Below are 21,691 nucleotides of genomic sequence, written 5' to 3'. Positions count from 1 at the left end.
GTGATGGCTGCGCCCCGGACATCTTACCACTTTCCTCAAGAAACGGCGACTAATCAGCGACGGGCACTAGTGGGCCCCCCGGTTCATCCTCCTCCTCGTCGCAGACCATGGCAAGACGAGAAATTCGTGGAGGACAGCCACCGCGTCGTCAGCGGCCAGACATGTCACCCCGGCCGATCGTGAATCCGATCAGCCGCTAGAAGCGTTCCCAGAAGCATCCCCGAGCCTCTGCACGCGTTCGGGGCTCTCTCTGGCAACCCTCTGGCAATCATCGACCCGCAACTCGTCGCACTGTCCAACACAAAGCAGATCGCCCTCAATCCAGGTACAACAGCAGCCTCCTCAGGCCGACTCCGTCTTCATTACAATGGTGGTGGATTGCGTGCACGTATGCGGCGCCACCTACTTCCACCGTGTTCTGCTAAGCCGGGCCGGTCATAGTAGGAGCCTGAAATCCTTCATCAGGCGGCTGTCGCCGAGCCAGCACGATCGAGACCGCTGAACCAAGCATGACGGAGGGAGGGATGCCTGAGAGACACGAGCTTCCCGAAAGCGAAAAGCACGGCCGAAGACGGCGTCGGGCCGGGTCACGTGGAACACAAATGGACGGAGTTGTCACCGAGTTTCCGAGGCATTGAGGCATTGAGGCAGCGAGGCATCGAGGCATCGAGATATCGAGATTCGAGACGCGGGTGACAAGCGACTTGGTTATGTATATTGTACAAACATGCGGGATTTAAGACGCGTCTGTAGGAAACGCCGGTGCAGTAGCGAAGCCTGACCGCTCCGTTGAAACGTAGAATCGATTGGCTCAGCGGCGCGGCACTCGAAACTTGTGCGCCCGGCCTTGCCATGTGGAGAGATCTCCAGGCCAAAACTCCACCCAGCCTCCACGCACCGCGTTATGGTCGCGATCCCCCGTTTTTGCCATGGTAACTCACTCTTGAGTCATTTCCCCTCCCCGCCCTCTTCGGTGCCAGGTTGGTAAAAACGCAGTGGCGGCGCAGTGGTGCCTGATGTACCCTAAGGTTTCCTTCCCCTCCGCCCGATTGAATCCACCACTCCTCCGCCCATTGCGCCCGCCCTTGCCGCTTCCCCACGACGTAACTGATGAAAGGCCCCACGGATGGTTTGCGCGTCTCCCCCGTCGCTGAAACGTCAGGTTTCTAGCGACTCGCACGGGAGTTATGCCAGTCAATCGTCCCGCAAGCTGCTGTTTGGCGAGATCCCAAGCCCCATCGAGACGCCCAACACATGTGAGTCGCTTTGTCCGTCCACGGTGCCTCTGGCGACTGACTTCTTGGCTCCAGCCTTGCGTTCCAACAACTCGCTATGCAATCTTGTCATGTCGACAAGCTCAGCCTTTCTACGCTTCTGGCTGTCCGACAGCTGTCGAGATGCTTTCCTGGCCCAAGTGGATAAGGCCGACCTCCCGGCCGTCCGTTTGGTCTGCCACGACCTGAGCACTCGTGCCGAGCCCTTCCTCTTCGAAGACATGACCATTACCTTCCGGCCTAGCACTTTCACTCGCCCTGCCCGGATGGAGGCTCTAGAGCGGATCGGCCATCATGTCCACACCCTGACGTTCAATTTGCCGCATACTTCGGAGACCTTCCTGCCACCGCTTGTGGACCACACCACTGGAGAGGAAAGGAGCTTTGTCTACGAGCCTCAAATTCACAAACCATCGACCCTTATCGGACGTGTCAAGCAGCCCAAGTACGGTTCCTGGGAAATGACGGATTTGCTGATTCAACAGTACCCTCCCTTGTTCCATGCTGCAACCAACATTCCCGCCTTTATCCGGGCTTTAACGGCACTCTCCTCCATATCCCATCTCAGGCTTGATTGCTCTGGTCAAGATCCCACCCAGCGCCATCGGCGCAGCACTGTCGACTATGCCCTCATTTCCCTGCGGATTGCCGTTGAGCGGTCGCCGCTATACGATCTTGATACTTTGACCTTTTCCTCGATGCATCCGGCTGGATTACTCCACCTCCAACCAATCATGGGCCTTGGGGGAACGCCCGCATCCTTGAAACGATGGGCCCAAATTCGGACTCTAGCCATCCACATGGATAGTTTTTCCTTTTCGGATTCATCTTACAATGAGCATTTGCGAATGCTCCATTCTTACCTTCGCACCTTTACACCTTTTCTCAGGAGCTTGTTTTTCCGCTGGAGAGATGAAAAAGGACCTTCGCCACTCACGCTGGACCTTGAACCTTGTCTTCAACCGGACACGACTGATGATTCCGATATACGTAAGACGATTGGCCTTCACGGGCTTCGGTTCCTAAAGCTGCGTTATATGGAGATTGAGAATTCAATCACGGATTCTTCACAGATTAGCGCGTTTGTAAGCAAACATCGGCATAAACTCCGCGAATTCAACTTCGAGGATATTACCTTGCGCAGTGGAGACTGGGACGATGCGCTTGCGCCCCTCACCCGTATGGCCGAGGAATGGAAGAATCGTACCGAGGAAGTCATGGACGTACCGCTCATACTCAGCCCTGTCGGCCTTGACCATGAATCCATATCGGACTCCGTCGAAGATCAGTCGATCACTCTTGGTCAAATGTCGCTCAGCAAATGGCTTGCCAAGAAAAAAACGAGTAAGGCTGCTAGCAAAGCCAAGGAGCAGCTGTGGGGATACGAAGAGCACATGCGAAAATTCCTACGAACGTCAGTCTTCCCATGGCGCTGATTGTGAATATGCATGCTCGAGGAGCAACGGCGTCTTGGAGTTAAGATGGCGGTCTAGCATACACCGGATGTATCATGTGACAAACGGTTAGGGCGGTATTGTCGATTGATTTTTGGAGGTACGACGGTACAGCGCGGGAAAAACCCTCTCGCTGATGAGAGATGAGGTACGACTTTTTTGCATGATGAAGGCATGGTTACGACGGATGCCAGCTACGGTCTTTACACTCCATTTCCTTCACATTTAGGCACATTCTTTGGGAATTTCCTTTTCGTACTTATACCCCCTCTGATTTTGAATAGTTAGTAGTCAGGCCCGAGCATGGGCGCGCAATGCATTTCATATGTTGAAGTACAAATATACATTATTTTAAGGCGGATGAGCGCACGTGCTTCGGCACATCGATGTAAGATGGAAACCTCGGCGTGCTCGGCCCTTTCACATGCAAACCCCGGGTTTCGACGTGGAGACATCATTGACAAGAAGCCACCGACACGCGACCACTGCCAGCTGCTTCTGGTTACCATCATAAATCCCTTGGACATTCCGCAGCCCCTTTTGCCTTTCACTACCACTCGATTCGAACTCGAACCTCAAAGTTATCTAACTTATCAAGTCTTTGTCCGCCAGTATCATGTCTCTCAAGAGCGGTAGCTATCCACCCTTCTTCCACCTACTAGTCCTAAGCACCATGACTGACCAATTATTGATACAGAGAAGGTTCCTTCGTCTGCTGCGTTCGACGACATTGCTGCAGCTCTTTCCAACGACGCCGATAAGAAAGACGCAGTAAAGAAGGGCGGTGCTGTTTTCGCTTTCACAATTAAAAACAATGTCGGTGATTCTGAGAGCTGGCACATTGATCTTAAGAAGACGGGTGCTGTCGGCAAGGGCACCGCGCCAGAGGGCGGAAAAGCTGATGGTAAGTGGACCCGGCTAAGACCCAAACAAGGCTTTGTAATATTTATCAAATTTCAAGTATGGGTGCTGACGGATGTTGCCACAAGTGACGCTTCTGCTTTCTGACAACGACTTCGCGAAGCTGGTCGCTGGGAAGGAGAACGCGCAAAAGCTCTTCATATCAGGCAAGCTGAAGGTCAAGGGCGATGTCATGAAGGCCACAAAGATGGAGCCAATCTTGAAGAAAGCTCAGCAGAAACAGAAGGCCAGCGCTAAGCTATAGTCAATTTCAAGCAAGTCTTACGCCAAAGGTTGCGCGGCGAAATGAGATAGCCACAGTGCAATAAATATCTCGTGCGGGTTTAGGAGCACTCAGATGTTCCAAAGGTCTTCGCGGTACTTGATAAATCTATTAGGGATTTTGTTATTGAGTTGAGTTGAGTTGAGTTGAATTCATTTACCCTGACCCATCGCCCTAAGCGATATGCAGGCGATTTTGTTATTGATTGATTGATTGATTGATTGATTGATTCGTTTTACGTCTATATGCAGTTATAAACTATAACAGACGGCCCGTTAGGGCTGGCTAGGGGTTTTTTTTTAAATACAAGAGGGAAGCGAGTTGAGACAAGGGATGGTTGGATCTAAGCCGTAACAGGGATTTTGTTAGTTGCCTACCAAAATCTATATGTAACCGCGAATACCTTTGGAATACTTAAATAACGTCAGGGACGCATAAACGAAATAGACGGTTAAGAGAAATAGCTAACTAGAATATCTATAACTCTCTTAGGGATATATTTACTACTATTAGTATATAACTTTACTATAGTTAGCATCTATTGCTATAGTTTATTTAATACTAGGTATAAAAGCTATAAATCTAAGAATAAAGATTAATATACTTTAAAGTTAAAAAAAAAGTAAGTTATATTAAACTTATTAACTTAAAGCTATTTATTACTAAATCTATCTATAAAGTAGATAATTATAGTTTTTAGTAATATATTTAGTATCTTATTATAGAATATATCTATAGTAGCTATTTATTACTAAAATTAATATAGATTAAGATATATACTACTTTTATAATATATTATAAAAAGTAAAATAAAAAGCTAATATATTTTAGAATAGCTACTTACTAAGAAATAAATATATATATATTTACTTAAGTATTTTCTAAGATATATATACTATTTCTAAGATATATTAGTTTAAGAGATCTTACTAAGATTTATATATTTTAAAGAAAATTATCTATTATATATAGTATATTATAAAAATATATATTTTAAAAATTAAATAGATTCTAGTTAAGCTAAAAATTAAACGTCTAGTTCTAAGTTCTAGAATCTAAATTTAAATTATGCTATATATTTAATTATATAATTTAAATTCTAGAATATAAATCTTAGTTAAACTAAAACTAAAATTTCTATCTTTTAAACTTTTTTTTTTTAAAGAAATATACTCTTTTTTCGCTTTTTCTTAAGAAATTATACTTCTATATATATATATATTTAAGAAGATATACTTCTATTTTATTTTATTTTTTAAAGAAATATACTTTATTTTTACTTTTTTTTTTAAGAAAACATACTAATATTTATTAGATTATTTTATTATTAAATAGTATATAGATTACATATACTCTTAATAGCTATTTACTAAGATATATATTTTTTTATCGTATAATTTCTAAGATATATATAAGATATATATATTTAAAAAAGTCTCTCTAAGATATATACTTTTTTATATATTTCGCTTATAAATAAATATATTATAGTAAATTATAAAAATATATATATCTTAGAAAAAAATTAAAAAATATACATATCTTGAAAAATTAGCGAAAAAAAAGTATATATTTTAGAAATATATTTAAGAAAATATATATATCTTAGAAATATATTCGAGAAATATATATATCTCTATTAGGAATTTTTCGAAACTCTACTATATAAAAATTAGATAAGTCTAATAATTAAAGCTAGCTATAAGTTATTTTATATTCTAAATAGCCTAAATCTATAATAAAACTATTATATTTTCGTAAGGGTAGAGTAGTAAATTATATTAAATATAAGTTTATTTATTTTTATTTAATTTTCCTTAGTTTTCCCTAATATAAATTGGACGGATTGGAGCGGGATTTAAGAGTTATAAAATTAAAAAAAAAATTAAGAATTTAAGCTAAATCTAAGTACTAAATTACTCTAATTTATATTAGTAGGTATTGAGTTTTTATATTCTAAAAAAATTTAAATATACTCTTAAAAAAAATCGAATATAACCTTAAAAAAACGAATATACTCTTAAAAAAAATCGAACATATTCTTAAAAAAGTAAATATACTCTTAAAAAAGCGAAAATATATTCTTAAAAAAAAAAACAGAAATACACTCTTAATAAATTCTAAAAAAAATTAAAATATATTCTTAAAAAAATAACTAAATAGAACACAATATATATATATTTTTTATTTAGAATAAATTCGTTTGCTAAGAATTTTTTTATAGAAATATTCTTTATTTTTATTATAAATATTTATTAGTTTTTTTTAATAAATTTTAGAAGTTTGTTTGCTTTTTAAGAATATATTTTTTTATAAGAATATATTCAATTTTTTAAGAGTATATTCGATTTTTTTTAAGAGTAGATTCTATTTTTTTTTTCTAGGAATATTATTTCTAAAAAAAAATATTTCTAAGATACACAATTTTTCCATATATATTTCTAAGATATATATATTTTTCTAAATATATTTCTAATATACATATTTTTAGTAATAAAATACTATATATATATCTTAGAAATTTTGCGAAAAAAATATATATCTCGGTAGATAGCCGTATCTAATTCTAGCTAATTAAATAGTACTAGAGAAAAAAATCTCTAGGGTAATAAATTATCCTATAAGAACTAATTTTCTAGCTAAAATTAATTAGATCTTTAGAACCTAATTCTAAAGTAGTAGCTAGAGCGTATATATATTAATAGAAGAGCTTATATTCTATAAAATCTTTATAAAAATATATTTTTTTTAATAATATTTATAAATTCTTATAAATATTATTAAGAAATAAGCCTAATTTACTATTCTCTACTTGAGATAGAAACTATCTAGTATTAAAACTATTTAAGTAAGTTAGTATATTTTCTTTTTTAAAAAAAGGTAAAAATAAAAGTATATTCTTTAAGAAAAATAAAAGACTTACTATATTTAATTTAATACTAAATTTTTACTAGGTATAATTAGTAAATCTTAAATTTATAGAAAATACTATATAGATTTAATCTTACTATTTTTCTATATAATATAACTAAATTTAATTTATTATATAGAGAATAGGTAGAGATCTCTCTATAGAGAATAGGGAATTAACCGATTCTAAGATATTTAATATATATTAGCTAAATCTAGAATACTTCTTTAGTACGTAAATTTTTATCTAAGTATTTATAGAAATTTCGCGAATATAGTCTATAGCTAAAAAAATTTATTTATTTAATATTTAAAAGAATTTTATTAAATTCTTATTAAATAGTTTTATAGTAAAGCTTTTTTTTATTAGTATATCTCTTTAAAAAAAACTTTAATTTTTAGAGAAAAATATATATAGAAAATGTAAATTTTTTTAAGAATATATTTTTTTTAAAAAAAAATACTTATATTACGAAGAAGGCTAGTAATTTTACTACTAAAACTAATAGTAATATTTTTTTTAGTATTATACTACTAGTAAAAATATTACTAGGTATTTAGATAAATTTAAGCTACTATAGGAACTAGTCCTTTTTCTTAATTTAAAACAATATTAATTCTACTAGAATTTAGTATAACTAGTTAATTTCTATAGGAGAAAATTTACTTTTTAATAGAACTAAGAGACTTTTCTAGAAATTAAAGGTATTAAAGTTAATTTTTTTTTATTTTTAGTACCTATAGCAATTCTAAAATAAGTTAGAATATTATTATTATTAGAATCTAGTATTATTACTATTAGTAAATAGTAAAACGTATTTTTTTTAGTTAATCTCTTATATAGATAGTATTAATTAAAATATACTTACGTAAATTTAATATAGCTACCTCTAAAACTATATCTTAAGAAAGAAATATATATTTATTTATTAGATAGATATATTAGTATTTTTTTTTAAGAAAATATACTTCTATTTCTTTTTTTTTTTTTAAAAAAAAAAGAGAATATACTTATACTTTCGCTCTTTTTTTAAAAAAAATTTCTAAATAATTATTTTCTTAAAAAAAACTTACTAGAATTCTTTTATTTCTAAATTTCTTATAAATTTAGTAATGCCTTTTTCTTTTCCTTATAGTAGTTCTTCGAGTTTTTTCATTAAAAAAACGGCTATAATATATTTAGTATATCTAAATTTTTAAATTACTTCTTTTTAGTCGTCCTAAATATTTAAAGAAAAACAATCTTAAACTCTCTAGGCTATTTAATATAGAACCTCTTTTCTATATAAATTAGCTTATTTAATTAAATTTATACTAGAAGAATTACTAGGTTATCTATAATAAATTTATCTCTATAAGAAGTAAAAGACTTAGTTAAATTTAAATATCTTTAGTTTTCGTAGGTAGATTAAGAGTATATATAATTTATAAGCCGTTTAATAATAAAAAGATCTAATAAATATTAGTATATTTTAGAAAAAAGAAAGGCAAAAATAAGTAAGATAGAAGTATATTTTAGAAAAAAAAAATAGGAATATATTCTTTAAAAAAATAAGTAAAAATAAGAGTATATTTTTTAATTTTTTTTTAAGATATACCTCTCTTTTTTAAAATATATATCTTAAATAGATAGCTATATACTACTTAATTATAGTAAATACAGTAAGATATTTTTAAATTACTATATTTTATTTCCTATAATTCTTCTTACTAGTTAATATAGATCACGGCCTATTTTCTTACCTCTTCTATAATTAAAAACTTAGTTCTAATTAAAAATAGCTCTATTATTAAAACTTTAAATAAAAAAAGAAAAGTATCTAGTATTTATAGTTTACGGCTATTTACTGAGATACACATTTTTTTTCGCAAAATTTCTGAGATACACATATTAATTCTGAGATACACAAATATGTATATCTCAGAGTTTTGCGCTATATACACAGTATTTTATTACCAAAAATGTGTATCTCAGAAATGTATTTAAAAAACATGTGTATCTTAGAAAAAAAATTAACAAATATGTGTATCTCAGAAATTTAGTGACAAAAATTGTGTATCTCAGAAATATATCTGAAAAAATATGTGTATCTCAGAAAATATATTTAAGAAATATGTGTATCTCAGAAATTAGTTCGGAAAAATTGTGTATCTCAGTAATATTTTTTTTAAAAAATTATATTACTATAAATAATAAATATATTCTTAAAAAAATCAAATATATTCTTAAAAAAAAACTAAATATACTCTTAAAAAAAACTAAATATATTCGTAAAAAAATCGAATATACTCTTAAAAAAAATTAAATATATTCTTAAAAAAAATCGAATATACTCTTAACAAAATAAATATACTCTTAAAAAATCGAATTATACTCATAATAAATTCTAAAAAATAGAAATATTTATTAAAAAAAATATACTACTATAAATAATAAATATACTCTTAAAAAATTGAATATATTCTTAAAAAAATAAATTCTTAAAAAAAATAAATATACTCTTAAAAAAAATAAATATATTCTTAAAAAATTGAAATATACTCTTAAGAAATTCTAAGAAATTCTTAAATATACTCTTAAAAAAAACTAATGATAATTTTTAAAAAAACGAAATATATTTTTAAGAAAAAATTACTAGATAGAACACCTAAACGCCTAAAAGTAGAACTATACAAAATCAATCTCGTCTTCTTCTTCCTGCGACTGTGACCCAAATATAAGCTAGGAAAGCGTTATAACTTGGGAGTTAGGCTGGTTCTCTGCAGCCGAATTTTGTGGTGAATTAGGCTGATTATCTGCAGCCGAATTTTCAGAGAAACTTTAAAATTCTTCTGAATTTTCAGAAAAATTTGAATTTTCTTCAGCTATTTTAGAAGAACTTGAATTTTGTCTCCTTGCTCTCCTAAAATTCGATCTTCCAAGATCAATTCCATGCTGATTGAATGTTTCCTGGCGTTGCCTTTTAGCTAGGCGATTATAGCGACTATCTACTGTTTCTTTTCGTAGGCGTTTAGTAGGAGGTCGCCCTGGCTTTCTCTTTCCAGTACTATTTTTATTTAGCTGTGTATCGTCAGATTCTAGCCAATCAAATAGTACTGGAGAAAGAAATCTTTCAGGGCAATAAATTGCCCTATAGGAATCGATTTTCCAGCCAAAATCGATTAAGTCTTCAGGATCTAGTCCTAAAGTAGTAGCTAGAGCGCAAGCATGTCGACAGGGGAGCCTATATTCTGTAAAATCTTTACAGGAACATTCTTTTTCAAGAATATTTACAAGAAATTGCGAATTTTCTTGAGAAACAAGCCCAAATTGCTGTTCTCTATTAGAAATAGAGACAATCCAGTGTCGAGACTATTAAATAAATTAGTATATTTTCTTTAAAAAAAATATTAAAATAATTAAAAAAAAAAAAAGACAAGGCTTACTGCATGTAATTCAATACTGAATTTTTGCCAGGCATAATCAGTAAATCTCGAATTTGTAGAAAATACTGTATGGATTCGATCTTGCCATTTCTCCATACAATATAACCAAATTCGATTTATTGCATGGAGAATAGGTAGAGATCTCTCTGTAGAGAATAGAGAATTGGCCGATTCTGAGATATTTGACGTAAATTGGCCAAATCTAGGATACTCCTTTGGTGCCTGAATTCTTGACCAAGTATCTGCAGGAATTTCGCGAATATAGTCTGCAGCTGAGAGGTCGATTTGCGCAATTTGCGAAAGAATTCCATTAAATTCTCGTTGGATAGTTTTATAGCAAAGCTTTTTTTAATTAGTATATCTCTTAAAAAAAAGTCGAGTTTTTGAGTATGTTTTCTTAAAAAAATATATATACTCTTAAAAAAACTCGGATTTTGAGTATATTTTTCTTAAAAAAAATATATACTCTTAAAAAACTCGAATTTTTGAGTATATTTCTTTAAAAAAAGAAAAAACATACATTGCGAAAAAGGATAGCAATTTTACTACTAAAACTAGTAGTAATATTTTCAGCAATATGCTGCTGGCAAAAATAATGATGCGCATTTGGGCAAATTTCGGCTACTGCAGGAACTAGTCCTTTTCCTCGATCTGAAATAATAGCAATTCTACCAGAATTTAGTATAACTGGTTGATTTCTGTAGGAGAAAATTCGCTTTTTAGCAGAACTAAGAGACTTTTCTAGGAATTGAAGGAATTGAACCCAATTTTCTTTGTTTTCAGCACCTATAGCGATTCCAAAACAAATTGGAATAATATTATTATTAGAATCCAATGTTGTTGCCATTAATAAATGGCAAAACGCGTTTTCTGGTTGATTTCTCATATGGGCAGCATCAATTGAAATATACTCGCGTAAATTCAAGATAGCTGCCTCTGAAAATGCGTCTGGGGAAACAAATGCATGCCTATTTATTAGATATATTAGTATTTTCGCTTTTTTAAGAAAATATACTCCTATTTCTTTTTTTTAAGAGAATATATTCCTATTTTGCTTTTTTTTAAGAGAATATACTCCTATTTTGCTTTTTTAAAGGAGATATATTTTTGAGTAAATATTAAATACTTACTGGAATTCTTTTGTTTCTGAATTTCTTTTAAATTCAGTAAGGCCTCCTCCTTTTCCTTGTAGTTCTTCGAGTTTTTTCAAAAAAGGCTAAAAAATAGTTAGTATATTTAAATAAAAATAAACTTTTAATAATAAGTAGTACCTGAATTTTTTGAATAATTTCTTTTTGGTCGCCCCAAATACCCGAAGAAATCGAATCTTTAGCTCTCCAAGCTGCCTGATATGGAATCTTTTTTCTATGTAAAATTCGCTCATTTGATCGAATTTGTACTGGGCGAATTGCTGGGTTATCTATAATAAATTCCTGGCTATGGGAAGCAAGAAACTTAGTTGAATTCGAATATCTCCAATTTTCGTGGGTAGATTGAGGGCATGTATGATTTACAAGCCGTTTGACAACAAAAAGATCTAATAAATTTTAGTATATTCTCTTAAAAAAAATCAAAATGGGAGTATATTTTCTTATAAAAAAAATAAGAGTATATATTTTCTTAAAAAAAAACATACCTTTCTTTTTTGAGATATATATCTCGAATGGACATCCATTTGCTGCTAGATTACGGCAAATATAGTGCGATATTTTTGAATCGCTGCGTTTTGTTTTCCATGATTCTCCTCGCTGGTTGATGTAGAATAAGGCCTGTTTTCTTGCTTCATCTATAGTTAAAAACTCGGTTCCAGTTGAAAATAGCCCTATAGTCGATTTTTTAAATAAGAAAAATAAAGAAAGGTCCTAGTATTTATATCCTAATATTAGGCGTCTAACTAATTAAACTAAATATTAGGCGTCTAGTTCTAAGTTTTAGAATTTTAATTAAAGTTAAACTATAAAATTAATCGCGCATTTTTAAGTTCTAGAATATAGATCCTAATTAAACTAAATATTTTTTATAAATTTTAAGTTTTAAGAATCTAAACTTAATTAAATTAGATAATAATAGCGTAGTTATAATAAATATATATATATATATATATTTCTATTCATAATATATTTATTTTTTAAAGTATATTTAGTTTTTAATAGTACATTCGCTTTTTTAAAAATATTTTTTTATAGATATATTTTATTTTTTTTAAGAGTATGTTCGATTTTTTTTTAAAGAATATATTAAGTTTTTTTTAAAGAGTATATTCGATTTTTTTTTACGAATATATTTAGTTTTTTTTTAAGAGTATATTTTGTTCTTTTTTAAGAATATATTCGATTTTTTTTAAGAGTATATTTAATTTTTTTTAAGAATATATTTATTATTCATAGTAATATAATTTTTTTTAAAAAAAATATTACTGAGATACACAATTTTTTCGATTTAATTTCTGAGATACACATATTTCTCAAATATATTTTCTGAGATATATATATTTTTTCAGATATATTTCTGAGATACACACTTTTTTTCACTAAATTTCTGAGATACACATATTTTTTAACTTTTTCTCTGAGATACACATGTTTTTTGTAATATACTGTAATATATTTATCTATAAGCGAAAATTATAAAAAAGTGTGTATCTCAGAGAGACTTTTTCGATATGTGTATCCCAGAAATATTTTTTAGAAAAAAAAAATTCTTAAAAAAAAAAATCAAATATATTCCTATAAATTTTTTTTAAATAACGAATAAACTCCTAAAAATAATTTAAAAAAACTAATAAGTATTTATAGAAAATCGAGAATATTTCTAAAAAATATTCTTAAAAAACGAATATATCCTAAATATATATATATATATATATATATTATGTTCTGTTTAGTTATTTTTTATAAACATATTTTAATTTTTTTTTTTAGAATTTAGTAAGAGTATATTTCGATTTTTTTTTTAAGAATTTGTTTTCGCTTTTTTAAGAGTATTGTTTTTAAGAATATATTTAATTTTTATTTAGAATATATTCGATTTTTTACGAGTATATTTATTATTTATAGCAATATTTTTTTAAAAAGAAAATATTACTAAGATACACAATTTTTTTCGAGCTAATTTCTAAGATACACATATATCTGGAATATATTTCTAAGATACATATATTTTCTTAAATATATTCCTGAGATACACGCTTTTTTCGCTAAATTTCTGAGGTACATATATTTTTCGGTTTTTTCTAAGATACACATATTTTTATAATACACTATAATATATTTATTTACAAGCGAAATATATAAAAAGTGTATATCTTAGAGAGACCTTTTCGATATGTGTATCTTAGAAATATTATATATATCTCAGAAATTATACGATAAAAAATGTGTATCTTAGTAAATAGCCGAATCGAATACATTCTTAAAAAAATATATATATTCTTAAAAAAAAAACGAATATACTCCTAAAAAAACTAGAATAATTAGAAAATAAAATATTTCGATTTTTTCTAAAGAATTCTTTTTAAAAAGAAATATATTCAATTTTTTTAAGAGTATATTCAGTTTTTTTTAAGATTATATTTATTTTATTTTTATTTTTTTAAAAAAAAGTCTCTTTTGTTTTAGGAATGTAAATTTTTTAAAAAAAAATTACTAAGATACACATTTTTTTTCGTTATAATTTCTAAGATGCACATGTTTTTCGATTTGTTTTTCTGAGATACACATTTTTTGTAATATACTGTAATATATTTATTTACAAGCGAAATATATAAAATTATGTGTATCTTAGAGAGACTTTTTAAGTATGTGTATCTTAGAAATATTATGTGTATCTCAAAAAATATTCGAAGAAATATATAATCTCGGTAAATAGCCCTAGAAATATAAAATATTTCTTAAAAAATAGCTATTTTTTTTTTTTTTTTAAAAAAAAACTCTATTAATATTATAAATTCTAATAGTTTACTTTACCTATATATCTAAAGTATTTTAACCTAGACTTTAGAATTAAGATAATATATTAAAGCATTATAAGGGTCACTAATTTCTGTTTATTATAGTTACTAATATTTACTATTTTCTACCTTAATAATACTCCGCGCATGATTTATGGATAATTATAAAGAGGGAGCTAAGTATTTATATTATGTTCGATCGATACTTTCAGATAAACATTTGATTTATTGTGCTGGAGTATCTGACGCATCAGTCATCGCTTTATCACCACCTGAGCCTTTATCTAATTTGGCATCCGCTTCCTTCTTTGTGTCCTTCTCATTCGCAAAGTCTTTAGTTTTCACACGCTTTGCCTCTCGGACCTCTGAGTCGGTCGAAGAAGGGGCAGGTTCCATATCTGCTCCCACATCCTCCATCTCTTCTTCCTTCCCTTCAGGCAGTGCGTCCCCTTCCTTCGTCTCCGTCCTCTCTTCCTCAGACTTGACCGCCGGCCGCCCAACTGCCGCCTCAAGATCTATTCCTCCACCCAACCTACGATCTTGGGGACCCATATCCTCAGCACCAATCTCCTCCGGACCTCGTGCATGTGGGTGCTCCTCTGGCGGCTCATCCTGAGTATTTGATTCTTCGGCTGGTTCAGTCGTGCCACCTGTTACCGCAGCCGTTGACAATAGCCCACGCCGCGGCGTTGTTTGACCAACGGGCACGACGCCAGCCTCCTGCTCCTGGCGTAACAATTCGCCCTGTGTGACGGCGCCTTGTTCGCGGAGAGCATCTGAAGTGGTGGAGGGTACGTTTGAAGACGCAGCAGTTGTTGGTGGTGTGCCAGCCATTGTTGATGCCGTAGGCGTTGAGCCTAGCATGCCGTTGATAACTGACACTGTTTCGATTCTGCCCGCCCCATTTGGCCCGTCTACCATCTCGGTGCTTTCTCTCACGAGTTCGCTTTGGTTGCGCGCACTGCCAGCTGCACCGTCGGTTCTTTCTCTATCTGCTCTCAGCCACGGAATTGGTGTCAATAACGCGCCGCCCAAACTCTCATCGCTGCCCAACACGGCCGCTGGATTGGTAGCGACACCCGAGCTCATACCGTTCAGTACGCTACTGCTGGCTGGGACGGCGGCCTGAGGCAGCGGGAAGACGGCCGTAGTACTGGAGACCGAGACGACGCGATCAAGGGCGCGGAGGTAGGAAGGAAGGAAACGATAGTGCTGTTTTGGGCGGAGGACGAGCTCGGACAAGCGCTGGATGGTGTGCGGAGGCTCATTGGCAAAGTTGTTCGAGAGGGTCGTGGAGACGGCGGCGTGCAACTTGCGCAACTCGGGGGGGAGTGAGGGCTCGCCATCGGCTTGGGGTGGGGAGGGCGGAGCGTTCTCTTTGTCGGCCGACAGTGAATCCTGGCTGGACGGCGCAGGTGGCGGCGGAAGGGTGGTGGCGGGGAAGTCGTGGTGGACAATCTGGGGTAGGTGAGACTTGGTTACTCGGACAGTGAGCGAGGACATACGTGATCGAGGCGAGGCAGCAAGAACTCGAGCGCGCGCGGCCACTCAGAGCTGTGTATGTCAGTTTGGCGGCTCTGAGAGCAGGGAAGCAGGCCAACTCACGGGGCCAGCGAGCCGTCTCTAGCGGCGCCTTCTAGCAGCTGCTCACCTGAAAGCATCTTGGAGCGTGGTAGGTTGTGATGGGCGAGCGTGATGCGCGCGCGCGTAGGAGAGTGCGAGTACGTACTAGTGGCACCAGTGGTAGTCCAGGTCAAGATCTAATCTTATCACGAGCCATCAAGGCCGTGCGTCGGATTTATCACTACGTAGTACTACGTAACTACACGTAAACAGTAGAGTACCTAGGTAGGGACGAATACACCAAAACGCCAGCCAATCCCCTTCCTTCCTTCCTTAAAACGCCATACGTCCTTCAACTTCCAAGGCCCTATCAGCGAATCTGCGTCGTCGGCCCAGTCAGTGCGCGCGGCTTCGCCGACACGGCCGTTTGGCCCGCCTTCTTCTCAAACAGCTTCCAGAACTTGAGGTTCTCGTCTGCCGAGGCCGTTGCGAGCGTCTGTCCGTCGGGGCTGAGGCACGAGAACAAGATGCGCTGCTCGTGGGCTGGAATCTCAATCATCTTGGCCAGCGTGGGATAGACCCACACTGACAGAGCGTTGTTGGGGAAACCACCCGTCGAGACTATTTCCTTGTGATGCGGCGACCACTTGAGGCTGGTGACCTGGCTACCGGTATCGATCGAGTTGAGGCGTGCACCCGTCGTCGAATTCCAGAAGTGAATGTGCTTGTCGTTGGAACCACCGCCCGTCGCCAGCAGGTTAAGCTGCCATGGACACCAGGCAAGAGCCTTGACTGCAGCGTGGTGGTTAGTCTTGGTGTGCTTCGCCTCCATGAGGTTGCGAGCATCCCAGATGTTGACCAGGTTGTCGTTGCCACCAGAAGCCAGCATCTGACCGTCCGAACGCCACTCCAAGCCACAGACCTCGTGGCTGTGGCCGGTCAGTTCGGCGACGTTGTGATCAGCAACGCGAACGTCGTGGTTGATGATGAGGCCAGACCGGTCACCCGTCGAGAGAAGATGCTTGTTCCAGCCCATGACACCCACACGCTGGGGGTGGCCGTGCATGCTGCGAAGCTTGGTCCCATCCTCGACGTCCCAGATCTGGACCTCGCCGTTGTCGAGTCCAGCGGCGACGTAAGCACCATCACCACTCCACTTGACACTGGTGATGTACGTGTCATCAGAAGTCTCGAAGAGGGAGTTGACTGAGCCAGTGTCGGCAGACCAGATGTAGACGGAACGCTCCAAAGCAACAGCAACCTGGTTACCGGCAGACCAGTCGAGAAGGTTTAGATAGTAGTCGTCAATGATGCTGGGCGCATCAAGAACTCTCTCGGGAGCAGAGGCAATGCGACGGCGAAGCTGACCGCTGATAGACTTAAGAGGGCGGTTGTACTGGGCCCGCAAATCCACCGGCTTGGTGGACTGCGGTGCCGCAGGCTTGAATTCGAGAATGCGCGAACCGATGTGCATGTCGCAAGCCTGAGCCAAGGAGTCCTGGTAAGCCACGGTTCTGGGAGAAGGCTTCTTAGTAGACTCTTCGTCTTCGGCGCCGTCGTCCTCCAATCTCACGCGGCCAAAGGACTGTGCCAAATCGTCCTCCGCCGAGCCACCGAAGATGTTGAGATCGTTGGCGGCAGATGCAAGCACAGTAGAGCCGTCGTTGTTGCTGCTTTCCCTAGAGGAAGGCCGAGCCGACTCGCTACGGGATGAAATTCTTGATACGTTGACGTTGTCAATGGCTTCCGAAGTCAGGCGTTGGGGAATGAAGCGGTCGGTAGGATTGCGAGGGACACGGAGCGTTGTCTTGGTTGGTCTAGGCTTGGTAGCGGAGACTTTAGATGACTTCTTGGTCTTGCGTTCAGTGGTAACAGGCGTCGGGTTACCCGACCCAGTCAGAGAAAACTCGGAGACACCAAGATCAATTGCCTTCGGCGAGCTACGAGCGATGTTGGACTTCTGTGACTGAGAGGGCTGACGCTTCGATGCAGAGCCGAGCGGAGATGCGATGTGGATGGAGTGCTCCTTCTCCTCCGACAAGACCAGCTTGCGGATGGGAGTCTGTGGCGATTGCTGCTGGCTGCGAAGGCGTGTCTGTCTCTTGATGCCGAGTGGAGTGGTTGGAGGGCTCATAACCACAGGACAGGCCATGGCGTATTATAACCGTAATGCAATAAGTGTTTGATATGTTGTATTGTTGTAGAATGACGCGTGAACGAAGAGGATTTGAGGTTGGTGGAAAATGGGGAAGATTTGGAGAGAGATGATAGTGAGGAAGGAGGAAGGGTCCGACGAGTTTTGAAAGTCCCATTTATGGTAGCTTGTTGTCCCTGTTGGCATAGCAACGCGCTGTCCGTCCAAGCTCCTTGACGACAACCGCAATCATCACGTGCTCGTAGCTGTTCACCCAGCCAGCGTGATAATTGATTGGCTTATACCCTGCTCTAAAATGCATCATTGAACACGTCGATGCGCCCCCAAGCAGTGCACCGCGCTTTGGCCTTTTGCTAAAAAGTTCATTTCGCGCAACAAGCTGTTCATCATTACTGTGAACGTAGTTACAGCAAAGCACTACGGAATTGGGTGCGTGCCGACTCGGAAGAGACTCTAAAAGGCTGAAAGTCAAGGTTGACGACAAGTAGCAGTTGAAAATCGTTACTCGCTATATACAATAGGTTGGACAATCGTTTGACTGCAGCCACCCGAGCTATGATCCTCTGGATCAGCAGTTCGTGGTAGATGTCAAAGACTTCGGGATACAATGACGGCTCTCGTCAAAGACAGGTAGGTACTGATTCTTAGGTTTCCGAAGACGCATTTCATACAACACCTGCTGCGATGTTGAAACAAGTCACCGTAACTCGAGTGCAGCCGGCTATCTTCAATGCTGCCGAGAATGATGAAATCCGTCTAGGAGTGGTATCGGGAATCTAAACGCGATAACCAAAATGTGTATCGTTGTTGTACCCCTCAGAGAAAGCACTGGCATCGAGGTTTGGTGGTATAGACCACTGTTGGATTTCATTGATCATATCGTCAAAGGTGACGACGTTCTTGTCCCATGTTTCCTACTGCTTGGTTAGTGGTATTGACAAGAATGGGAAAAGCCATCACTGCAGTTGTGGATAAAGCTCCCAGAGTTCGGTTGAAGTTGACTTACCCAATTAATGTTCATTGGTGGCATGTCAAGCATATCACCCAGAGGATCGGAATTCGGAGCATTGTAGGCACCAGCTGGAGCATCGACAACTGGTAGAGGCGGCTCGCTTGACATAAAGGTTGCTCCTGGCTCGCTGGATGCCGTAGCCGTGCTAGGCATTGGGATAGACGCGCCAGTGACTACAAAAAGTCAATCCCTTCTCCTCCCAGGATATGGTATAAATGAAGGCAATTTCGGGGGTAAACTCACAAGGTTCTGTAGAAGATTGGTTTACCATGCTCACCGCCCTGAGTACAGGGCACTTCACACGTAATTTGGTCAATATGGTACGAAACGCCTTGGCCGCTCTTCTTGCCTCGGCTGAATCTATCAAGTTAGCTTCATATGAGTCCCAAATGAGGCTGGAATTTTCCATGACTTTGAACAGCTTGATTGCAAAGTCTCTCGTCGCAATTTCTTCCGCTCCAGGAGGTGTGCCTTTTTGGTTTTCCAAGTTCAGTTCCAGGCAAGCAAGCATTGCTGCCAGGAGGAAATCATGGCTTGTAAGGGAAGAGAAATACCACTTGACCTGTTTGAGCTGTCCCCCTGGTTGACACGCATAGTATATAGTCGACTGGAGCTCAAGCAGTCTCAGGGCTGCCTCTAGACAGGCTTGTCTTGAATGTTCGTAGGTGGGATCGTCGTGTGCTTTGACCAGATATGTTCGATGGAGAACGCAGCGTGCTTTCTGGTAGAGCATTTCAAGATTAAAGCGATTCATAATCAGCTCTGGTGGGTCCGCAATTGATTGGTTCAAAGAGTGCATGCGCAGTGCGGGCGGTATCAGAGCATGTGCTTCCTTGAGCCGGTGGTCTAGCTCCATAATCTCTGGGTATGAGGATGGCGTAACGGCGTGGGACGCATCGGCCGCAGCTGCAAAGACAGCGATCAACCGGCTCTTGGAAATACTGTAGCTTACGGGCGTTATTTCAGTCACTGGTCTTTCAGGAGGCAGCTCCTCCATATCGGGCGAAAGATCATGATCATGTAAATTCCGCGGTGGTAGGGTGTCGCTTTGAAATCTGCGGACGGTACCAGGGAGACCGAGAGCGAATGAAAACAGAACGTCCAGAGGGTAGATCAAATGCCAAACCCGCCGGCGCATCTCGCCATGGAACGGACTAATGTTTCCATAGTGACTTGGGTCCCTGTGATAGCCCATTCTCAAAGCAAGTCGAATAAGAACCCCAAACGCAAGCCATACTTCCGTTGCCGTACCGTTGCCACCAAGATACTCGGCTGCGGCGATCTCCATCAGTGCCTCGAGAGTGTATGGCTTAGGCTTTGCATATTCACCAATAACGGCCGCGGAAGCCGCATGAGTGCGGTATTTTTCTGATGCCCTCATGGCTTTTTGTGAATATTCGGGAGTAGGACTTTCCGGTACGGTGCGTAATTCGTATATGCTCGCCACGGATAATATGCCATAAATGAGTGAGATCCACATGATGGGGGTGCTGGATGGATCGCTCCAGAACCTCCTATACTCGGTTTGAAAAGTGGGGATGTGATGGATGGTAAGAGTCGGGTCTTGAGAGTTGTACCAGAGAGTCACGAGGCGGTCGACTTCTGCTTTCGGTGGCAAGCTCCTAAGGAGGTCCTTTTTACTGACAGGCGGCGGTGATCCCACAACAAGGCTAAAGCGAAATGGTTTCTCCTCGTCGAACTCGGGCTCAGGCTTCTCCGGTTCCTCTTCATCGTCATCCTCGTTCTCCAGGAGATTTTTCACTTCTTTAATCTACCAAAAGCATTAGCCAGCTTGCAACATCAAGAAAGTAGTCTCGGCAACATCGAGTAGCTTCTGCTAATGACAAAAGGGAGATAGCATACGTCGTGCAATATCGCTGTCCAATGTGAGCCTCCCGTGTATGTGGTTTGCGCATCGCTAATCCTTAATGCTCCGAAGGCGCTGGCAGTAAGCGGCTCATCGTCTCCAGAGTTGGAATGAGTCTTTGGCCCATCGTGGCTGGTGTGGTAGTCAGGCGATGCGTGTTCCGGGGTGGGCAGCCGTCGTGCAGCGGACGATGGGTCACTGAAGCCGGGGAGGTTCAGCGCACGCGGATCTTTGCCGTTCATCAAGTCGACCACAAGACCTTCCAGATGGCGGATTCGGCCTCGCATGTCTTTTGCCTTGCGGCCTCGATCTTTTGGTGGCGGAGGCACATAGTTGCACGCTGATTCGCGTGATCTCTTCACACATTGATCGCATGCCGGGTGGGCTCGATTACACTTGAGTTTGCCCTGGCGGCAGGGGATACAGCTCAATTGCGGGCGGACTCTCGTCACCTTGGGTGGCGTCTCGATGCCGTACGCGTTGTCGGCCATGCTGTGGCGAAGCGAGGGGCTAGTTTGGATGGTCTAGATTCCCGGCTCTTTTTCCCCACGCTAACGCAACATGGAGGTTTCAGTGCGCGTGCGTGCGTGGCGGCCCTGCTATCAGATGGCCGTCGAATGCTCGCGACTGGCCGAGAAGGTGAAGACGTGCAGCGAAAGGTGTTGGGCGAACGTCGTCTGTGAGAATACGCTGAGAGACAACCGTCTGCGTCGGGGCGCTCGGCGCCCGGTCGATCCCACGTGCGGCCCCCTGTTCCACCAGCTCGGCTTCCCCCGCGCGCTCCGAAGCATCCCCTAGGCCCTCACTGATGCGTGTACGCTTGTACGCAAAGTACTTCGTAGGTACTGGCCTGACCGACTCTCATGGCTCCGCAACGGGGGCTAGGTGCAATTCAAAC

At 38.5% G+C, this 21,691-nt stretch overlaps 5 protein-coding genes across 5 annotated transcripts; 2 read left to right on the top strand and 3 right to left on the bottom strand.

Moving 5' to 3' along the window:
* The first annotated feature begins 901 nt into the window (after nt 1–901).
* K452DRAFT_253560 (uncharacterized protein) lies at nt 902–3,087 on the top strand. Its single transcript, XM_033538293.1, has 2 exons — nt 902–1,256; nt 1,311–3,087. The coding sequence occupies exons 1-2, from the start codon at nt 1,127–1,129 to the stop codon at nt 2,708–2,710; spliced, it is 1,530 nt and encodes a 509-aa protein (XP_033395635.1). The 5' UTR covers nt 902–1,126; the 3' UTR covers nt 2,711–3,087.
* An 83-nt stretch (nt 3,088–3,170) lies between these two features.
* K452DRAFT_289303 (uncharacterized protein) lies at nt 3,171–4,028 on the top strand. The gene is made up of 3 exons (XM_033540798.1): nt 3,171–3,360; nt 3,426–3,632; nt 3,718–4,028. The coding sequence occupies exons 1-3, from the start codon at nt 3,345–3,347 to the stop codon at nt 3,891–3,893; spliced, it is 399 nt and encodes a 132-aa protein (XP_033395634.1). The 5' UTR covers nt 3,171–3,344; the 3' UTR covers nt 3,894–4,028.
* A 10,328-nt stretch (nt 4,029–14,356) lies between these two features.
* Nucleotides 14,357–15,857, bottom strand: K452DRAFT_274471 (uncharacterized protein; the record flags this gene model as incomplete). Its single annotated transcript, XM_033539193.1, has 3 exons — nt 14,357–15,654; nt 15,702–15,750; nt 15,802–15,857. 3 exons carry the CDS (start codon nt 15,855–15,857, stop codon nt 14,422–14,424), a joined length of 1,338 nt encoding a protein of 445 aa, XP_033395633.1. The 3' UTR covers nt 14,357–14,421.
* Nucleotides 15,858–15,931: 74 nt separating this feature from the next.
* K452DRAFT_289302 (uncharacterized protein) lies at nt 15,932–18,024 on the bottom strand. The gene has a single exon (XM_033540797.1). It carries the CDS (start codon nt 17,909–17,911, stop codon nt 16,130–16,132), a length of 1,782 nt encoding a protein of 593 aa, XP_033395632.1. The 5' UTR covers nt 17,912–18,024; the 3' UTR covers nt 15,932–16,129.
* A 350-nt stretch (nt 18,025–18,374) lies between these two features.
* Nucleotides 18,375–21,456, bottom strand: K452DRAFT_320016 (uncharacterized protein). Its single transcript, XM_033544281.1, has 4 exons — nt 20,790–21,456; nt 19,170–20,697; nt 18,921–19,099; nt 18,375–18,828 (listed from the first exon to the last, which is right to left on the bottom strand). The coding sequence occupies exons 1-4, from the start codon at nt 21,282–21,284 to the stop codon at nt 18,691–18,693; spliced, it is 2,340 nt and encodes a 779-aa protein (XP_033395631.1). The 5' UTR covers nt 21,285–21,456; the 3' UTR covers nt 18,375–18,690.
* Between the last annotated feature and the right edge of the window lie 235 nt (nt 21,457–21,691).

The sequence above is a fragment of the Aplosporella prunicola genome (genome assembly GCF_010093885.1).
Source record: "Aplosporella prunicola CBS 121167 unplaced genomic scaffold K452scaffold_18, whole genome shotgun sequence".
In the NCBI taxonomy this organism is placed as follows: Eukaryota; Fungi; Ascomycota; class Dothideomycetes; order Botryosphaeriales; family Aplosporellaceae; genus Aplosporella; species Aplosporella prunicola.
Note: the sequence above shows the minus strand (reverse complement) of the source record. Positions and strands in the feature narration are given on the sequence as shown.

Excerpts from the sequence above, each read along its gene's own strand:
- K452DRAFT_289302 (XM_033540797.1), bottom strand. The coding sequence starts at position 17,911 with ATGGCCTGTCCTGTGGTTATGAGCCCTCCAACCACTCCACTCGGCATC.
- K452DRAFT_253560 (XM_033538293.1), top strand. The coding sequence starts at position 1,127 with ATGGTTTGCGCGTCTCCCCCGTCGCTGAAACGTCAGGTTTCTAGCGAC. Across the intron at positions 1,257-1,310 it reads CATCGAGACGCCCAACACAT|CCTTGCGTTCCAACAACTCG; the intron begins GTGAGTCGCTTT and ends TCTTGGCTCCAG.
- K452DRAFT_289303 (XM_033540798.1), top strand. Across the intron at positions 3,633-3,717 it reads AGAGGGCGGAAAAGCTGATG|TGACGCTTCTGCTTTCTGAC; the intron begins GTAAGTGGACCC and ends TGTTGCCACAAG.
- K452DRAFT_320016 (XM_033544281.1), bottom strand. The coding sequence starts at position 21,284 with ATGGCCGACAACGCGTACGGCATCGAGACGCCACCCAAGGTGACGAGA. Across the intron at positions 19,100-19,169 it reads CCAATCTTCTACAGAACCTT|TCACTGGCGCGTCTATCCCA; the intron begins GTGAGTTTACCC and ends GACTTTTTGTAG. Across the intron at positions 18,829-18,920 it reads CACCAATGAACATTAATTGG|GAAACATGGGACAAGAACGT; the intron begins GTAAGTCAACTT and ends ACCAAGCAGTAG.